The sequence below is a fragment of the Rattus norvegicus genome, chromosome 11 (assembly GCF_036323735.1).
Source record: "Rattus norvegicus strain BN/NHsdMcwi chromosome 11, GRCr8, whole genome shotgun sequence".
Lineage (NCBI taxonomy): Eukaryota > Metazoa > Chordata > Mammalia > Rodentia > Muridae > Rattus > Rattus norvegicus.
Window position 1 is genome coordinate 80,044,447 of NC_086029.1, and position 19,553 is coordinate 80,063,999.

The 19,553-nt window shown below is 45.2% G+C and overlaps 1 protein-coding gene across 36 annotated transcripts in view; it reads left to right on the forward strand.

The window, feature by feature from the left end:
• The window catches only part of Kalrn (kalirin, RhoGEF kinase), a 605,866-nt gene that overhangs the window by 341,102 nt on the left and 245,211 nt on the right, over positions 1–19,553 (forward strand). For 25 of the 36 annotated variants that reach the window (XM_039088642.2, XM_039088661.2, XM_039088640.2 and 22 more), the window contains 3 exons: positions 4,360–4,526; positions 11,045–11,164; positions 17,614–17,832. In XM_039088642.2, the coding sequence (XP_038944570.1) occupies positions 4,360–4,526; positions 11,045–11,164; positions 17,614–17,832 (506 nt within the window). 36 annotated transcript variants of the gene reach the window in all.

Consider the following 19,553-nt stretch of genomic DNA (forward strand, 5'->3'; position numbering starts at 1 on the left):
TGAAAGCTAACTCTGGATTTAGCAGGGATGTGGACTATTGGAGCTGAGAGGAGAGAAGAGAAGCATGATGTAAGCGAATGCCTCACTAATACGTCACAATACCGAGATGCGAGCCGGTGCTTCGCAATAGAGCTACACATTGAGAACCACCCGGGGAACGTTTTAACAACACCAGGGTGTGGGCTTCATGGCTTAGGGAGCCATCTGTAATTGGCCTGGTTTGGGCTGAGGCTGTCCCTAAGAACTTCTGCAGGTATAGCCAGAGTAGTCAATGCTGATCTAAGAACCTGGCTAAATGACTCTGTATTTTTCTTACCTTGGTTTTACATACAAATGTCACAGGAAGATGAATGGTAGGGATGGCGAAAAGATGTTCTCTCTCTATGGCAAACCCAGAAATTTAAGGATAGAAACAGCCGAAAACCTTCTAGGTCTGGCAATACAATCAGAGATGCTCAACCCTGGCCCCTAACTGGGCTCTTTTTTTTTCTTGAGGAAATTAAAATGATAATGAACACTGAGAGCATTGTTCAGTCCTGGGTCCAATTCTAGCACCTCAAAATCTAAATAATAAAGTGGCACCATGACCTAAAATCCAAAGAAACTAGAGTGCCACTTGTTATTAGCTGAGACCTTGACACACGCACACGCACACGCACACACACACACACACACACAAGAATGCAGAGTGCTCTATGACTCAATATAGAAAGAGAATGCCTGCTTCTTGGGCTGTGACCACTGCCATCTTGATAGTGGTTATGAGTCCCGGTCACTGTTAGCCTCTCCTCCGAAGCTTTATGAATATCTAATGGTCAAGTCCCAGCCAGCCAGAGATTCTTGGTCTGTAGTGTTCACAGGACACAGTGATTTTCAAAAGTTCTAGATGAATCCAGTGTGAACCGTGTTGACAGCATCAATCTAGTCCCACTCAAAACACCATAGTTCATGACATACACGTTGAGTAAGTACGTAAGTGTCACTAGATTTCATGTTCATAAGACACTCAGCACTTTCATCATTAGTCAGCACTGTGTTCTCATTAATCTCCCTCAAGAAAAAGGACAATTTGGAGAATTTGCTCATCTGGAGCTGACAAAATGCCAGACACCATATGTACTAAACCTGGTCCTTACAGCAGCTGTAGGTTATGATTCCCATTTTACAGATGAGGAGAGTGGGGCTTGGAGAAGGGTACAGAGCCAAGACTGTTACCATTAACGGGTTTCAGAGCATAGCCTCAAACCTAAGCCTGTCCTTCCTCAGAACTCTCCCACCATTCTGCACAAACCCACCTTACCTCTGAAGAGGCCTGCTTGCCCACTGGTCAGAGCGATGCGTGAGTAACATGAGCTGAGAACAGGGGGAGTAGAGGCAGTGGTGAGTGGAACATACATGGCCCCGGCATCAGAGAGCCTCCGTTCCAGTGACAGTGTGAGCGAGGTATAAGAAGTCATCCTTGAGGGGTAACTGGGTAACTGGGTCAATTCCCTATAGGGGACCATGAAAAGAAATCTAAAGAAAGAGAGAGAGAGAGAGAGAGAGAGAGAGAGAGAGAGAGAGAGAGAGAGAAAGGAAGGAAGGAAGGGGAAGGGGAGGGAGGAAGGAAGGAAGGAAGGAAGAAAGAAGAAAGAAAGAAAGAAAGAAAGAAAGAAAGAAAGAAAGAAAGAAAGAAAGAAAGAAAGAAAGAAAGAAAGAATAATTAATGATGAATACATTCACTCTTTGTTGGGGTGAGAAAAAGACAATCTGTCTCTCTGCATTTTGCTTGGAACCCCTAAGCAGGGCAAGTAGGTCTATCAGTAAATTGAGGCCAGTGTTGTCAACAAAGGCAAATTCTGCTCAGTGGTGATGTCTGGAGACAGTCCAGTCGGTAGGGTTTAACTGGAATGCACACCAGTGTGATTAGGAGCAGAGGAAGGAGGAGGGTGGAATGGGTTCCTCTAGGTGTGGCCGGGATAAGTCCTTCCGTTCCTCTCATTCCCTCCCGCTGTAATCGAGGGTGTGGAGGTGCAGTAGGCATCCTCTTCATCCCTGTAGTTTCTGTATGCGTTGTACAAGATGATAACAAGTGAGACAAACAGAATGGCGGAGCCTGGGTCTTGGGCTTCTCAATGACGTGCTGAGCAAGCCTCCTTGCTGAGTCACTAGCTCTGAGCAGCCATTCACACACATGCAGTGGCAGAGTTCAGTCACCTGCCCGACAGGGAAAGACAAAGCCCAGCTCACTGAATACCAGAGATGAAGCAAAGAGTGTGTGGAATAGAGCCACCCCATAGCTGCAGTGAGGCAGAGATGGGTCTGAAATTACATCTCCAGAAAAGTCAGCACAGGGTCGGAGTTATGCCCCTGCTCCCGGGACCCCCTTCACCCCAACTCCTGCCAACCCCACCCCCAACGTGGGCAAGCCACAAGGAGTAGAAATTGCTTCAGTTCTTTTTATTTCAGTCCAGAAGATGTTCTACCTACCGCACCCTTCTGGTGACTGAAAATAGTAAGCAGAGGGGGTTGGCTGACAAAAGAACAAGCCGTTCTCTTCCGTCTCCCACAGATATTTCAGGAGCTGGGACTCGGAATTATGAAACTCACAGGAAAAAAAATAAACATAAAAAGATACTGAAATTATTATCACGTAGCACCAGAAAATATTTTTCCCACTCTCCCATATTGTCCTTATATAAAACTCTATTTCTGCCTCGAGAAAAGAGTTTCCCCTCGTGTGGGTGGACTCGCCTGCGCTTCCCAGATGCAGATGCAGCGTGTCAGAGGGAGGGAGGAGTTTCCGATCGTGTGTCGGGGTGATGGAGTTGATTTTGTAGGAAGCCACATGTTGAGGTCAATGTGCTCCTTTGGGAATTTACCCGCAAGGATTTTAACGTGAACCCCATTATTGGTTGGATCCCGGTCCTTCTGTATCACACAGGCTATGCTCAGCTGCTTTGGATCGCAGATTATGAATGAGAAATCAGAGAAAAGATGCGGACCGAACAGTGAGGCCACATCAGCCAAGTAGAGTCAAGGATCAGAATAGAAAGGCTGTCCTGAGTTAGTGTTTTCCCGGGACTGGGGAAGCAGGGTAAGGCTGAACCTTCAAATAAGTAAACCATCATGGGAGTCAGGAAACGGCATGGGTCACGGTGTGCATCCTGGCCAGGAAGCAAGAAGGCTTGAATAGAAGAACACCATCAGACACTCATCCCTGCCTCCAGCACGCCGGCACCTGCTGCTGGAAAGCACAGACAGGCCTACCTGAATGAGGGCAAATTCATTTCTGTAGCCGAAAATAAAGTTTCATACGATTCTAACTCAGGAGTGGTTCCAGAACTAATACTCACTCCATGTTGACTTTGCAATCAAAAACTAAAAGTCTAGCCGGCCACCAGCAAGTGAAGGGATGGGCTAAAGCGAGTCCCTTTATCCCACTGACAGTATCAGTGACCCTCCTAAAGCAGAAATCCAGTCGAGACAGGCTTCCCTGGACCTGGTGCTGATGGACAGAGAAGGACGTGTGCATATGTGTACTCAAGTGTCAGAAGAGGGATACAAAAGAGCAAGGCAGGGAGGTGGATGAGGGAGGACAGACCCTTGGGAGGGAGGAAGAGCCTTTGGCTGGTGAGTGCTGACTGCAGTGGCTGCTCCAGGCTGACTGCGTTTCTAGGTTGGGTGCTCTGTTCATAAACACTGGGAACACGCGTCAGCAAGTGACTGGCCTTAGACCTGCCTTGAGTCAGTAGAATGGTGGGCAAGCGCTGTGTGTGAGCAGAGCTTAAAGGTGACAGTTTTTCCGACCGTGAATGACATTCATTGCCCCTGTGGTATTGTTTGGAATATTTATCGTGTATCGTGGAAGATAGCATTGATTTCTTAGGAGACCTAAGTCATTAGCTACTCTCATCCAATCATAAATTATACCTAACCAGTTAAAATAGAGCATGCCCTTGGCAGGAGTTCCTGAGACAGGGTCCTTTTAATTCGGCTTTATCATGTCCCAGATGACCCACGTTTGCTTATGAATCTGGGTGTTGGCAAGTCTCCAAACAAGGGCTGCCAGGAGCTGTCTCGCCTAGGATGGATCTCCAGAGTTACAGCACCCTCTCTTCCATTTATGAAAAGGAACCGGTCCTGTCGTGTGTTCAAAACTGCTTCCTGGACAAAGGATTCCTCCGTTCTAAGGAGCTGGTATTATCCCAAGTGAGGACCGATTACAGGATCTGTCTAGCTGCACTGTGAGCTGAGTAGCAGTTGGGAGAAAGCCAATCGCGGCCACTCCCAAAGTCCAGCTTTCTTACAATAATTAAAGCAATGTTGTCAGCTCCATGCCGCCCCGGTTTTAATCCTTCGCGTTATTTTTAAAACCAGGAATCGAGTTAATCTGTGAGAAGGACGTTGACCTGGCAGCTCAGGTGCAAGAGCTACTGGAATTTCTCCATGAGAAGCAGCACGAACTGGAGCTCAATGCGGAGCAGACGCACAAGCGGCTAGAGCAGTGTCTCCAGCTGCGGCACCTCCAGGCTGAGGTCAAACAGGTGAGCCTGCCCGGCGCTGCAGGGAGGCACACGGAGCCACAGGCGTGCCCTCCGAGTAACCCAGCCTTAGAAAAGAAGGTGGGGTGAGAATTAGCTGGATCGATTTCTGCAAGCCTGGCTGTTGTCACAAAAGACCCAGTGGGACAATGGCTCAAACTGTGAATGCATTAATCCTCTCTCATACGATGCTCTAGGAACATTCCAGAGAATTCTCAGTGTTCTTCCCTAAACCCATTCTCTCCTCTCCTGTGCTTGATTCTGTCACATAGTCAATGAGAAGTAAAAAAATCCTTTCTCAGTAATTACATTCCACCGTAGAGTCAGGTTGCTCTCCATGGGGCACCTCGGTGCCTAGTCCAGCTCCTGACACAGAGCTGGTAAGTAATGTTTCAAGAGTAGCAATTATCATTATTCCCAATGTGTGTGTGGTTATTATAATAACATTTTTGAGAAATGGGAATATTGTTTTGTGGGTGAAGTGCTCATTAAACACACACACACACACACACATTCACACACACGCACACACACACACACACACACACACACACACACACACACACAAAATACTCACTGAGCTGCTATCTAGATATTCTCAGCCTAATCAGACCAGGGTCTCACCTGAGCTTCTGGAAGACCTGTTATCTATACAGAGGACATGGTAGAAGGGCCAGTGAGAGAGTAGTGACACACATACAAATTCAAACACTCTTGGAATCATGACAGTGCATTATTTTCATATGGAAAGAAAAGAAAGATCTTACTTCATGGGAACAAGCCCTTGGGTGAAATATTGTCTACAAGTAAGAAAAGGGGGTACCATAAAATGAGGGAGCAACAGGGGCCTCCTAAATTGTTAGCTGAAACTTGCATCTCCCTGCGTTTTCCTCTGCAGGGGCCCACAATCCCCCTGTGCATGCAGAAGCCACAAAGAGCATCAGCAGCAGAACACAGGCAGGCTTCCATGGCCTCACCATATCTGAGAAGATGGGCAGGGGTAGCCTTAGCTCCTCAGAGAATGGCGGCTGCCTGAAGTCAGCAGGGCTGCAGCTTCTCAAAGTCTACCTGTGCGCCCATGCCTGGTCATTTTCATGATTGGTGGATGGTAGGAATAGGCTTTCAAGCAAAGTAGAGAACAGAACGTTGCTGTTGAACTTGGAAGAAAACCCTAAACCTTTGCTTCTGCTCTTTGCTTTATGTCTTGTTCCAGCGTCAGTGGACTGATATCTAAACGCATTCCCACTCATAATTTCATGAATTGGAGGACGTCATTTCCTTCTGTTGGTGCCTACTTAGCAGAAAGGCATGGGTAACCCACAGGGGAATTGTAGTTAAAAAAATCTATAAAAAGATGGATGCTCTCAAGAGACAGAGGCAGGTGGATCTCTGAGCTGGAGGCCAGCCTGGTCTACAGAGTAAGTTCCAGGACAGCCAGGGCTACACAGAGAAAGCCTGTATCTAGGAAAAACAAACAACCAAGAAGGACCGAGTGCTGAGCTGACACTTGAGGAGCCCCCAGAGGCCTTACGAGAGGACAGTGGTAATTCCCAGCAGCAGGAACTGCGGCTTGGGTAAGCCACCATGACTCATTAGGCAGTAGTTTTCCTGTCAGTAGAGGCCCCTTCATCAAGGATCCCATCTGATCCAGTTTCAAAGGAAGCATTTGTGTCTGATGGAAATTGGTGGAGCAGGAAATATTGATTTCTGAGCTGTTGACACTTGGAATAAGGGAGTTAATTTAGATGTCAGTATTGATCAGTAAAGCTAAGTTTAGATGCAGGCTTGAGAGAATATATTTTCAGAGAGAAAAAAGATGGGGAGAGAGAGGAAGGGAGGGAGAGAGGGGGTGGAGGGAGAGAGAGAGAAAGAGGCGGGGAGAGAACACCTTAACTGAAGTGCCATCAATGAGGCCGAAATCGAGGGAACAGCACTGCATTGTGATACAACCCTGTTGTTGGAGCTCATACCTTAAAGGTTTGCATTTGACTGTGTGTGGCCATCATAATCCTAAGTGCAGTTATCTGGAAAGTATATTAAAATGAAGCCTTAAAGAATGAAGGATTCATAGACATTTGACTGAAATTTAACCTCAATCATTCCAAACAAACGAAATGCTACAGGCTGATGAGTACCACAGGTTTCGTAAGACACGCAGGACACATATCTCTGGAGAAAACCAGACCCCAAAGGGAAACCACTGCACCAATACAGCGTATGGTGCAGGTCCCACAGCACCCGAATGCCCCTCAGATTACCCTCCAGGCCCCACAGAATTCTCTGGCTGCTTCCAGGAAAGTTACTACTTGTGGTAAAGATGACCTCGCATCTATCAGATAGGGGTTTGGGGGATGATGTAGTGGCATAAGACGGAATGCATCTCCATATGTATCCCGTATGTAAATATTGAATATAAAATGAGGGAACGTGTATTTATAAAATAACTGGATGCTTCTGTGGGCCAAATTTGGCCAGAATTTGCTTATGATCAATATAGATGCTTACAACAACGAAAAAATATTAGCCTGCCCTTATGCTTCTGTCATAATTACAGCGTTCAGTTTTGGTGAGTGTGTATCAGAGTCAGAAAGGAGCTGGCATGGGTCCAAGAGAGAGAAACAAAAGGATATTGTTTCCAAATGGAGATAATTAAGAGGACATAGTGGAATATGGACACAGCCTGGGAAGCCATAAATGATGAACACATACAATCTCATGCACTCCCAGAACTAAGGAGTTCTGAAGGTAGACATCTAGGGAGCCAAGAATTTACTTTGTGGTTGGAGTCACAGAAGTAACCAGGTCTCGAGAGACGTCGTCTACAGTAACAATCCAGAGTCATATGACTTGAGAACAACTTCTTGGCTTTATGGAGGGTGTGATGGAGGAGAGAACAGTCATCTGCAAGCCATTTCTCTAACCTCCAAGAGAACTGGATTCAGGCTGCCCAGCTTCAGGGCATCATCATCTGTGGGTAGCCATTGTCTACTCCTGGTTTGGGCTTACATGAGCCTCTTTGACCTGAGAAAATAAAATGTCTGTATTTTTAGCTCCCCCACTAAGCAAAGACAGTCTAAGCAGAATTCTTAGCCTAGGGCTTTAGTCCCCAAACAGTAATAGTCTTCCAATCTCTGGTTTCTACATATTTAGTTTCTTTCTGAATGCACATGATTCTCTGTGGTTAGAGGGACAGTCTTTGGATTTTATCAGGGTGTGAAGTATTAGAGCAGGAAATGACCTTTAAAGCTGTCTGCCTCCATCAAAGTCTCAGTCCCTTTCTCCTTGCTATGACAAAATACCCTGACAAAAACCACTTACAAGAGAAAGGGTTTCTTTTGGCTTACAGAGAGATACAGTGTATCATGGTGGGGAAGACATAGCAGCAGGCAGAAAAGGCTTGTAAGAGGCTTCAGCACTCGGGAGCACAAAATGCACAGAGTAGCTCACCGTTTAAAGCATTAAGGCCTGCCCAGTGGCCCATTTCCTACCAAAAAGTGTGGTAGGAACCATCTCGGGACTAAGTGTTCATACACATGAGCCTGTGGAAGACATTTTACATTTAAACCATAGCACTAACCTGTTAGGTAAATTGTTACTGCAGTCAATTAGAGGGAAATGCTACTATTATGATTTGAAGAGTGCTTTTACATTAAGGACTTTATTTTTATTCTCACTCTTTTGTTCATTGAAGGAAAGTATACACGTTTTACAGATGACAAAGTTGACCTTCAATTAAGTGTTTCTAAAGTCACAGTTTGATATTAATAGAACCAATATTTTCTCATTTTTGTTACAATATTTCTCCCACTACCTATCACACTTGGATGCTCAAGGGATAATAACTAACACATAATGACGAACCAGAAGAATTGAAAGAACTTCATAATAGACAGATATGCCAACAGGACTGTCTGTGATCTGAGGACAAAGACTGATAGCAGCCTGAGAAACTGGGGTGATATCAAAATGGTGTTCATTCGAATAACTGAATAAAGTTAAATGGCTTTCTTTCCTTGCTGGGAGAATTGTACCCGGAGACTGACAGCGCTACCCATCTTTGCTCCAAACTGAAGATCAAAACTAGCAGCAGCACAGTCATTATTAACCAGCTTAGCATTTCCTGGTGCATTGACTCAGCCCTGTGATTCCAAAAGGAGGGAGAGGGTTATCCAGACGTGGAGGAGAACACTGGGGCTCAGGGAAGTTATTTTGCCAAGGAAGGGACGAGGTCAAGCTCTCTGACCTCAGATGTTACTATCCATCTGCCCTCTTTGCTCCCAGAACTGACTCACGGTGCTCAGTTCCACCCCGGCTTAAAGCTATGGCTATAAACTGCCATGCATCTCTATACTCCTAAAATCAGACAGTTAGGATGCTGAGGTCCTAGAATGCCTTCGCAAACAGCATTTTGGAAATATAGTTAAACAAGAATACAAGTATAATTTGCTGAGAGAAGTAGATACGCAAGTGCATGGCATCACTCAGCAGGGAATGCTGGGAAGTGGGTATTCTCACCACCATAGCTACAACTGACGTGGCTAGAACTAGAGAACAATATTCTAGCAAGACTCTCGAGCAGACTAACATTGACTTGTGATGCTCATGCAGAAGGTATTTTGATGACATCCACAAACGAGTCTCCAAAGCAAGCAGGAAGCAGTGAAACATGATAGAGGGATGTAGTTAAAAACATACACTGTGAGCTCCATTTTTCCAAAGAGGCAAAGAATTTGGCCTTGCGGTCTGCAAATGCATGTTCCCAGATCAACAGGCAGCTTTTCAAAGCCATTAGCACCTCGAGCCAGCCAGCCACAGTCCACCAGGGACAACAAGGGTTTCACACATACATGCTGAACAGTTATTTCCGACAGCTAATTACGATGCAGACTGGCATCGCATCCACAATCTGCCAGATTGGCCACAAATTAACATCTCAATCCAAATCACCCAGCCCCGGCAGGATTTATTCCTCATGTAATCTATGCACAATAAAGCGCCAGTCAGCTTCTGCTTAGGAGTGAAATCTGCAGGGTGTCTATGAGAGTTACGGGGCAGGAGACCAGGCCTAGCATTTTTCATTTGTTCAACACAAGAAACAAGAAGCTAAGAACCAATGGGAGAGATTGCAGTGTCTTCTCCTGTACAAGGAGTGGCACACAGATGGTATCCATTGATTTTTGAAATCTCAGAACTTTTTTCCTCACCAAGCAAGAGTCTCAGGCTCCCCAGAAAAGGAGATGCTTGCCCCGTTCTAGTGGCCACACACCAGGTAAGTCTTCGGAGCCTAGGTCTTCCCTTTGGATTGATTATTTGTGCCAAGTCTGTTGGCCTGATAATTACGACATCTCTACAACATTTCCTTGATGGCTCTAGACTAGTGGTTCTCAACCTGTGGGTCGTGACCATAAGAAAACATATTTCCAATGGTCTTAGGAACCCTAACCATATATTTATTTTTGTTGCTATTTCATTGCTTTAATTTTGCTTCTGAGCCATGTCTCATCCGAAATATGTGTTTTCTGGGACCCACAGGTTGAGAACCACTGCTCTCCAGGCAGTACGTTCTTGTTCCTCTTCTCCTGATAGTTCCCATTTTATATTTCTCTTCTCTGAGTACTTATCAGGAACCCTCAAAGTTGTATCCAGGCCCTTGGGTGATTTAAGTTCATTAGACTTAACTTTCCCTTTTGGTAATGATCTGTTCTTTGAAGTTTGCTTGCTTTCTGTCCTCCCTTTGCACTGTTTGCTTATGCCAGCTTTTATACTCGGGGCTCCAGGATGTGATTTGGGTAATCTTCATTACTTTCAAGACATCACTATGGGAGAGTATAGTGAATGTGGGAGATTCAAATTTGACTAGAAGATTGCCCTAGACTTTAGGGAGTTCACATTTTTAAGAGGGAGGTAAAATATAGGCTGAAATAACCAGAAAGTTGTTCTGTGGTGAGTCATGCTGAATTGATCCAACAAAACACAGCAACCATACTGCAGGAGGAAAGGATTATTTTTAAGAAGAAGAATGGCGTGTGAACAAATTCAAGAGGTTCATATTTGAACTAGGCCCTTTGAAAAGCAAAGGAAGAGGGAAAAGTTATGATCCAAATACATGGTATGAAGTTCTCAATAAATAAATAAAACCATAAGTACATAATAAAAAACTGAAAGAAAACAACACCAACAATTGGAATTTCTCTATGCCATTCTGTATTCAAGAAAGAGGTTTAGACATGCATAAAATACAGGCAGATGAAGCCATGGTAATTAATTTGGGGGGAACATTGGGACAGCAGAGTGATATGGGGAGGAAATGACTTGAGAATAAAGCTGTGACGGGAAGTATATGCCTTACGACCGCAGATACAGGAAGATTGGGAAGACAGCACTTCAGGATCCTTGCTGTCTGTCCTCTCTCTAACAGGGAAGAGGAGGTAATCCTTTGATTGAGGTAGCCATTGGGAAAGCAACGGCTCTAGAGAAACTGTGGAGAGCCATTCACCTGATTGCTTGTCCCAACTCCCTAGGTTCTGGGATGGATCCGCAATGGAGAGTCCATGCTCAACGCCAGCCTGGTCAATGCCAGCTCTTTGTCTGAGGCAGAGCAGCTACAGCGGGAGCACGAACAGTTCCAGCTAGCCATCGAGGTAACCCCCAAATCTGGACGCACTGTCTCCGTTCGCCTCTCTGACTTTGGGCCTTGGGTAGGATGACTGACTGAGACACCAGCATTGGCTCAGCGGAGGGTGGCAGAGCCCTTGTGCTTTCTAGTGACGTAGTGCAGGAGCCTCCTTCACACTCAGGTATGCAGAATGCAGGTTTTATTCTGCCCCCAAGATATCAGGAGCCATGTATGCACACTTCAGATGATGCTGCCCCCTTGGCCTTAAGGCCCTAGGGCTGTTAGATTTTTATCCATTTTTACTCACAAACTGTATACCCAGGGAGAAATACGAAGGGTGACAAAGGCTTCCAGTAGAAAACCACCCAGAAATGAGGATTAAACGGGTGCGCAGGTCGGTAGTAAACTGGAATAATACTTTTCAACACTTGGATTCTAGGTGAGAATATGACTTTTGACAAGGACCACAAGGCTTGCAACAGACTGTATCATACAGTTTGCATGCTGAAAGCGGCCATTCAGTGGTGCTAGCAGAAGCCATATTTGAAGAATAAACTACCAGAAGTTTACCAGCTGGGACTTCTGTAAACTTTTTACTAAGGTTTAAAAAAAAAAAAAGAAAAGAAAAGCTCACTTTAAAAGAAATTTTCACTCTGGATAAAGTGATGTAACCTTGTTTTAAATACTACTTCAGTTATCTCCCTAGTAGGACCCTCTCCTTCCAAAAACCTTAGGATTGCTTCCCAGGGGTCTGGGAAAGAATAGAAACGGCCCACAGAACTATATTAAAAGGAAAACAAGTCCAGCACCAGTGAGGCAAAAGTCAAAGCACAAACCCCTCAGACCCTTGTTACATGTGGTTCTGAGTAGAACTCAGCCCACTTCTGGGTGTATAGGGACTACAAAGGGGCTATTTTATTTTTTTTAAATTGCTACTAGCAAAAAAAAAAAATGAACAGAACGACGGCAGAAAAATAATGAATTTTAATTATCTATGTTCATAAACGTCTCAATGTGGCAATCCAACTGATTGATAGCCTTTTGTAAACGACATTAATTTAAATTCAGCCATTCGATTTTCCAAAAGCCATCTTTCATGCATATAAAAATGGCGCAGAGATGACTGGCATGTTTCCATAAGCTACTTGATACCTTCGTAGGAAGTGTTAGGAGTCTGTAGGTACTGTCTGGGATCTGAGATTGAAAAGCAAGCCGTGTATCACCCGTGCAGTATACGCAGTTCGCTTGCTGAAGAAGAGTTACCCCAAAGCACGGAGTTTTATGTCTCTGTTACAGTTTCCTGGCAACCCCAAGTTGGAAATGGTGAGACCTCTTCAGGAGACATCTAGACTGGGGTTATAACTAGGTACTTACTGGTTACAAGTGTCTATAGCAGTGGTTCTCAACCTATGGGTCAGGACCCCTTTGGGATCAAATAAACCTTTCACAGGGGTTTCTTAGCAGATGTCCTGCATATCAGATATTTATACTATATATCATAAAAGTAGCAAAATTACACTTATGATGTAGCAATGAAATGATTATGTGGTTGGGTCACCACAACACGAGGAACTGTATTAAAGGGTTACAGCATTAGGAAGGCTGGGAGCCATAACTCTGTAGGCTTAGGCAGCAGTGAGGGTTGGCAACAGATTGGTGCATGATGTGAAGCTATGGGGGATCTCAGCAAAAATAACATTTGCTCATTTTTCTCTTTGGATAACAATACTCGGATTAGGCGATTACATCTCCAGTCTCCTAAATGTCTGACAAGTCAGACCAAGCCTCACACCACAGTAGAGTACCCCAGTGAACTTGGAGAAAGAGTCCATGAATGTTTCCACGGCATACTGAAGGATTAAACCCTGTGTGGCTGTGTACACAGTAGGCATTAATTAAGGGAGACGTTGCTACATTGTTACATGGTAGAGTCTGGCTAAGGATAAACATCTAATCCGTCCTGGGGATTTGTGGGGGCTTTGCCTCAGTAATTAATTGGTGATAAGCTATAGGTGACTCTAGGGTTGGTGTCTGTGATCCTAGGATAGCAGAACATATAGAATTGCTAGAACATCTTGGTGGTAGAAGGTCATTAGGTTGTGGTGTAGCTAGGAGCGCAGCCAGAATTGTTCAGACACCTATGGTTGCTGTAAACTAAGTTTAAGTTGGGCTCTGCCTCAGGAGAAGAACATGCCAGAGAGGATACACGCAATGTTTCTTTGAAACAAGAGTCTCGCTGTGTAGGCCAGTCTGCTTGAACTTAATTATTTAGCCCAAGCAAGACTCAAACGCAAGGCTGTCCTAATGGTCGACCCCTGAGTGATGGGCTACAGCATGTATCGCTCTATTCCTGGCTGGATGCAAGCCATTTTAAAGGAAGGTTAAGCAGCCTAGTTCGGCTTGCCCTGCGTGCCAGCATTATTGCCAAACTTTTGCTGGTTGCTGGGGCCGGGATGGGGGTGTAATTTGCCTTCTTATAACCTAAGGAAGAAAGTTCCATAGGAAAATAGCTATTGGTGAAACAATGACATTTGTTGTGTAAACAAGACATTTTTTTAAGAGCAAAGGGAGTGCCAAATATATAATCCCAGAACTCCTGGAGGCTGAGGTTATGTAAATAGACCCTATCTCAAACAAAAGGACAAAAAAAAGAAAGGATTATTGATAATTAATTTAGAAAAGCAGTCATACATTGGAATGTCCCTGGCCAAGCTTGGACCGTTCTAAGCCTTGCTTTGGTGGTTTCCAGGAAAGTCAGAATTTGTCCCTGATAAGCCTTGTTTTCAGGAAAACAGCCCCAGAACACTGCACAGAGAACCAAACAGTGCTTCAACCCAGTGTAGTTTATTAAGCAAAATGGATTCTTACTTGTTAGTTCTCTGGATGCCCTGTTGTGCCTTCGGAAACCACAACTTTCAGACTGAGAAGCTCAACTTTAAAAATCCATTTTTATATGAAATCCTCCTATGCATTTGAGCATAAATATCCTACCAGAAAATTGGTTAATACTGGATAATAAATTCAATTGATTTTGTTCAATTTTCTTGCACTCACACCTACTAAATATTAATGTCCTTGATAACCCACGTCTTAAAACTCTTAACACTCAATAGGATTAGATGCTAAGGAGTAAAAACGGATGCAAAATAATGACTTACGCTTAGCAAAGCAAAGATCAGGCCACGCGGATGAGAATTTATCATTCAGGAAATTAAAGACGAAAAGCTCACTCAGAACTGTTACAGAATAATGAGTTTCAGAGTAAGGGACGGAGTTTATTACATCACACAAATTACACAGACGTGGAGATTTCTCTGCACTCTCCAGAGATAAAACATTAAAACAGGTTTACACTGACAGTTATTACATGGTAAGGGCAGAAGATGTAATTGTCGTAATCACTGACATTCATCTGAAGAACCTTCTTGCAAATGAGAAACGCTGTAGATGTCATTCCAATCCTAGAGAAAGACTCATGTGCCATAAAGGAATGTAAGTTTGGGAATAGGTCAGGAGTCCGGTTTTACCACTTGTTTTTGATGTAGGTTTTGAGGCACGCTGTTTAGCCTGCTGTGTCTTGATGTCTCTTAGTCTCTGAGCAGGAAATAAATCCACCTCATAGAAGGGCTGTGCGAACCAGAAAAGTCAATGCATAATCATACGGCCCAGCACAGAGCACACACTCACATGTGCACCCTTGGAGACGTGGCAGCCATTGACACACACCCTTGGAGAGTGACAACCATTTGATTGACTAACCCCCCCTCCCCGTACCTCTGCCCTCACTGTGAGAGTTTTACCTTCTAAGCAACAGGAACCCTCCAAGAGCTGGCTAAGAAGCAAAGGAGTTCAGAGAAAGGGGGTTTGCCCTGAGTTTCAGGCCACCTGAAGAGGTTCACTGAAGGAGGGCAGGTTTGAGGCAAGTTTCAAAGGATAGAGAGGATCATTGACAAGGGCTTCGGGCATCCACCAAGGACAGGAAGAGAGAAGGGAAGGCAGGAAGGTTTGTGGCTTGCTTTTGGAGGTTTGGGGAGAAAGTGTGGTTGGTATTGTGAAGACAGACCATGCCATGGAGGGCTCTTGTGACAGCCAGTTTGGACCTAGCTTAGAAGCAATGAGGGAGCTGCGGAAGGCTTTTGAACGGAGAGAATGAAGTGACGCTCATAAGATGGACGCCTTAGGGATGAATAGAATAACGGGGGCACTTCCTGCCCCATCAAATTAAGCAGAACTGCCAAAACGGTCCCCGAGGCACTGGAGATGTGGCCCAATGGCGGAATGTGGGCTTGGCATGTCCAGGGCCCCAAGACAAATCCTAGCACGCCACATGAAACAAAAGCGTGCAGGGTGGATCTATGAACTGGATCTGGAAAGAAGGAAGATTGGCTGTTTCTCCTGCATAAATAAGCATGCGTATATGAAGCCGGGTGGGAGGAGTGTGGAACGGCAGTCAGGGATGAGATCAAGAATGTAGCTAATTCTAGGGGGCAGGGGAAATGGGTAGGAGCAGGCCACCAGCATAAGTGGCCAGCGAGTATGAGGGCTTTGGCTTCTACTGAGGGTTCGGAGTCTGCCCTGCCACAGATGACAGCTCCTGGATGAGAGGCGGGCTCCCTCGCATCAGAAGATGATGCCAGAGGAGGAGCTGACATTAAGAAGAGGCTTCATTGAAGAGAAAATAATGGAAGCCAGGGGAGCAGATAAGAGCTCCGAGGATGTGAGCAGTTAGCATGGCTCTAACCTCTTGTTTAGGAAACAAACCAAGTCCTGGATTTGGAGGGATTGCTCTGCCCTTTTATTTACTTTCCCTAGATTCATTTAGCAGCGAGGAGCCCAGCAGACAGTCATCAGGGGGTAAAAGCCCTAAAGGGGGCAGGGATGCTGGTGGAGATGACGTAGTGGAGCTGCTGCAGGTTGGGGATGGGAGAGCACATAGAAGCCTTGGAGACAGAGCTAAGTAGGAAGTGCAGGATGGAATCTAATAGTGAGAAAGGCAGGGGTATGTGGTGAGATCAAGGAGAAGCCTAGGGGGGAAGGAGGGAGTTGCCCTCAGCCCCACGGAGTGCTAAGTCAGCTATAAAAGTGGTCTTAGCCCTGCTGCCCGAGCCGAGTAGAAAGGAGTTCCCGAGTGTCGAGTGTCGTTTGTTTCCAGCCACCCTCATTCACCACCATTAGCTGGGAGGCTCCAGCAGCCAAGGCTGCAATGTTACTAGCTTTCCCAAGTCAGTCACTGGGATGCCCTCACAGGGATTGTCCTAGGAAAGGTACCGCTGTTGGGGTAGAGCGTCGTCAGCAAAGCAAGTTGGGGAGGGAAAGAAAAAGCTATCACTTCCCCATCACTGTTCGTCCTTGAAGAAAATCCAGACAAGAACTTCAACAGGACAGGACCCTGGAGGCAGGAGCTGATGGGGACCACAGAGGGGTGCTGCCTACTGGCTTGCTCCCCATGGCTTGCTCAGTCTGCTTTCTCATAGAACCCAGGACCACCAGCCCAGGGATGGCACCACACACAATTGGGCAGACCCTCCCCCATCAATCACTGATTATGATAATGCTATACAGAATACAGACGTGTCAGCGGCCCTGTTTTATGAAGTCATTTTCTTAATTGACATTCTCTCCTCTCAGGTGACTCTAGCTTGTGTCAAGTAGATATAAAAAGTATCCATCAGAGGAATCAACATATCTGTGTTTCGTCTTACAAAGCCTGAACCTCTTTGGCTTTTTTTTACCCTGCTACTTAGTCCTCTGGCCAGGTTCCCCAACCTCTTCCAGTTAAAGTCCAGAACATAGTTAGTCCTAATCAGAAACCATAAAGCAAGTGAGAAGCCTGTCACCTAAAAGCCATTGTAAAGAACAAAAGACTCCTGCCTTGAGCTCACTCTTGCCCGCTGGGCTCTGCTTCTCTGGTGAAATGACTGTGGGGGCGGGGTGGGGACAGGAGAGCTCATTCTTTGGATCTAGTAACCTACCAAGTTTACCCATTCTGCCTGAATCCTTTCCGATTGGTCATTAATGTTTCAGATTGTGCATTGCTAGCCGAGATGTGTGTTACAAGTGTTCATGGAGAAAGTGTTTATTTCACCTGTAAAATGCTGCGTCCGTAATCACTGAAAGTTCAGCGATGAGCGATTTTGTGATTAAATTTGAAAAGGAGATTAAGGGACCAATCAGAGACAAGATTTCTACACAACTTCTGTTTCTCTACTGTGTGGACTGAAATAGCCTTAAAAATCCAGGGTAATGGGAGTAGAAAGTTAAGAATGGGGTCAGGAGGTAGGGTCCTGAGAGATGAATGGCATGTGTGATTTCCTTTTTGTAAAAGACAGTAATGTATTAATCGTCGTGACAAGTGGATCAGTCACTTAAAGCTCTTTAACTTCTCTGCATCTTTCCAACCACACCTCACTCCACCCCTCCCATATCACACCTGGGCTGCTCCCACGGACCTGTCTCTCCTCCCCTCGTGCCCAGTCCCTCTTTCATGCCACTTCCTTGCAGAAGACGCACCAGAGCGCCCTGCAGGTACAGCAGAAGGCAGAGGCACTGCTCCAGGCCGGCCACTATGACGCCGATGCTATCCGGGAATGTGCGGAGAAGGTGGCCCTCCACTGGCAACAGCTCATGCTAAAGATGGAGGACCGGCTGAAACTCGTCAATGCCTCTGTGGCCTTTTACAAGACCTCTGAGCAGGTGAGAGAGATGTCTGTGGATGTGAGCGGAAGGCGAAAGAGGCAGGCTTCTGCCTAAAATTATAGGACAGCATCAAAAGCCAGGCATCTTGGCACCAACCTGTGAGGATAAAAAAATGACTTATGGAAACACTACCATTGGCTTTCTTACCTTTTTCCCCCCCTTTACAGCAAGGAACCATGTGACTTTCTTTTTCATAAATTTCCCCAACTCCTCAGATCAGTATGGAGCTGTCGAAGTAGAAATCGGGGGTGTTGGATGCTAGCTTTGAGCCGTGTATCAGTCAGCCATTGTCAGAACAGTGCTGTGTAACAAACTACCCCCATTCTTGATAATGTAAATCAGCATTTGTTTTCCATTTAAGGATCCAGAATCTCCCCGAACTTGATTTATCTAGACTCCAAAGTGTACCTTGCATCCAGCTTGTTCATGTGTCTCTCATGCTCCCCGATCAGCAGCTACTTAAAATGCATCATAGTCAAAAGAACCCAGCATCTACTGTACCAGACCTCTTAAGTCTTTGATTCTGCCCTATGGTGGAATATGTCTCAAGTGCCTCAGTCTTGACATTTCTGTATGTCTTGTTATCTATTTTATCAGGACATGAGCTTGCATACCTTGTGTCTTGCATTGAAAGAAGTAGGAAAGGTGGAGGCTAGACAGACTTCTCATGACATGGCAGTCATGAGGAGGGTCTTCTGCCTGAGTCATCATTCAGCTGAGTCCATAACTCAGTGAACATTCTGCCCAACTACCACATCCTTGGGTGAGGATGTAGTTCAGTTAGTAGAATGCTTGCCTTGTGTGCATAAGGCCCTTGCCCAGAATTTCAAGGTCACTTTTAGCTGCAAAGAAAATTCAAGTCCAGTCTGGGCTTGATGAGACATACCCTTTACCAAGAAGAATGACTTTTTCAGAGAAGGCCAAGATGGTTACAGCTATTCTCCCAACTCTGTTCCCAACAAGTACCCAAAGCTGTTGAAGGAAAGTGTAGGAGTTTGGGGTTCTGCTGTCTGGTTGGTTGGTTGTGTTTTGACACACCAGGGATGGAAGCACTCTTCTTATGCTTACCAGGCAAGAGTCTGCTGAGTTTTTACCTTCTGAACCCTCCATGCACTGATACCAGGCTGCCACGAGACTCCCACTGTAACACTCAACCTAACTCTCCCTGTGAAGTCTCTCTAATGCTCTGTTTTTTCTCCTGAGGTCATTTATAAGGTCCTCCAGCATGGTCTCTCTGAATTTTTATAACTAAAAAAAATTATGACTTTGAAGTTAACTCAAATGTATTCTTCCTCAGAAAGCCTGTGACTTTGTAATAGAGATGGATGCTAAGGATGTCACTGCCTTATGGTAGGACTTTGAACATCTGTCCCCAGGGGAGTTGAAAGATGACTTTCGTTTATGGCCCATAAATCACACAAGAGAGGCAGCTTTTCCCTTCACCACTGCTTGAGGCTCCTGACTGACAGACAAGTACAGACGCTGAGGCAAGCCATCGAGCATCTTCTCCAAGCCTAGTCTACATAATTCATAATTATCATGAGGTTACAACAACATAGCTATATGACATAATATATCCATATATACATGCATATGAATATGTATATGGGATATATATCTCATATATATGTATATATGTACATGATATATATGTATTAGGCATATATATGATATATGTGACATATGTGTATATACGTACATGAGATATATATCACTTT